The 1487-nt window shown below is 29.5% G+C and overlaps 1 protein-coding gene across 1 annotated transcript; it reads left to right on the top strand.

The window, feature by feature from the left end:
• Positions 1-170: 170 nt before the first annotated feature.
• LOC103310321 (ring canal kelch homolog) lies at positions 171-1337 on the top strand. The gene is made up of 5 exons (XM_008188202.3): positions 171-262; positions 374-530; positions 613-710; positions 771-1073; positions 1164-1337. Exons 1-5 carry the CDS (start codon positions 218-220, stop codon positions 1314-1316), a joined length of 756 nt encoding a protein of 251 aa, XP_008186424.1. The 5' UTR covers positions 171-217; the 3' UTR covers positions 1317-1337.
• Positions 1338-1487: the final 150 nt, after the last annotated feature.

Raw genomic sequence — 1487 nt, 5'->3', positions numbered from 1 at the left:
CAAACTGTATCGGTATATCGATATAGCTGATTTACATAGCTGCACGGAATTGCTAAGAAAGTTCAGAAATATATATTCAACAACACTTTTCGTACGAAATATAATTTTATTATTATGATTTTATAAGGACATATTATTTATTGTTGTTACATTTTGATTCTTAGAGAAGTTGCTGGTAGGCGACGAATTTTTATCGTTATCATCGGATCAAGTAATTATGTTGATCTCCAGTGATAAACTTATAGTCCCATCCGAAGAAAAAGTATGCAAATTAATATTGAATATTGATGTATTTTAGTATTGGGGAAGGAAAAATTATATAAATATATGTAGTCTAATAATTTATAAGTGCATTTATCATTTTATGTTTTAGGTATTTGAATGTGTTATTCGTTGGGTAAAACATGAACTGGGTTCAAGAGAATGTGTTTTACCACAATTAATGGAACACGTACGTTTACCACTAATATCAAATAATTACATATTAAATAAAGTAATTGAGGAATCTCTTATTAAGGACTGTATTGAATGTAAGTTTTTTTATTTAAACATGTTTTTAATGTGAATTAATTTATATTTTAAAATATTTAAATTTGTATATAATTTACTAAGGTAAGGAATACATAAGAGAAGCATTACATTTTCATAGGCTCAAGCCAGAAGAGCTTATTCCACAAAACATCCGGTTCAAACCCAGACAAGCAGATAAAGTATAATTCTGTTATAATGTATATCCCTTTCCAATATATTTAACCGTTTAATTAAAACAGGTTATATTGGCTGTTGATGGGATGGATACTAAATTTAGCAACGGTACAGAATTTTTCGAACCAAAAATGAGCCGATGGCATAACGGACCGGAAATGATTACAAGCCGTAAAAATCCCGGTCTAGCTGTAGTGAATGATAATTTAGTGTTTGCCGTGGGTGGTTCTACTGATCATTTTGAACCTCTTCGGTCTGTTGATGTGCTTGATTTATCTTCAGAATCACCTTGTTGGAAACCTAGCGTTGACATGATAGTTAAACGAAATATTTTAGGAGTCGGTGTCATAAATAATCATGTCTATGCCGTAAGTATTGTTGAATTATAATTTAATCGTTTTTTCGTTATTTCTGTTATAAAGTAGGTAGGTAAAAATAAATTGTTTAATACATTTAAGGTCGGCGGACACAATTACAGTGATTCTGCATTAGATAGTGCAGAAGTTTTTGACTATAATACTCAAGAATGGCATATGATATCTAGTATGTCTACTAGAAGATCCGACCCTGGGATCGGAGTCCTAGATAATCTTCTATACGCGGTAAACTAATATAATATTTTTAAATTTAAATTGTGATAATATCATATGTATTTGTTACAATAATAATTGTGGTTGAGATAAAATAATTTTCCTGATAAAGAACCAACGAATATAATATCCATTAAATAAAAAACATCCTTTAATGAAAATTTAAAATTGATAATAGTCAAGAGGATGTGA

This window comes from Acyrthosiphon pisum, chromosome A2 (assembly GCF_005508785.2).
Source record: "Acyrthosiphon pisum isolate AL4f chromosome A2, pea_aphid_22Mar2018_4r6ur, whole genome shotgun sequence".
NCBI classification, from domain to species: domain Eukaryota; kingdom Metazoa; phylum Arthropoda; class Insecta; order Hemiptera; family Aphididae; genus Acyrthosiphon; species Acyrthosiphon pisum.
Note: the sequence above shows the minus strand (reverse complement) of the source record. Positions and strands in the feature narration are given on the sequence as shown.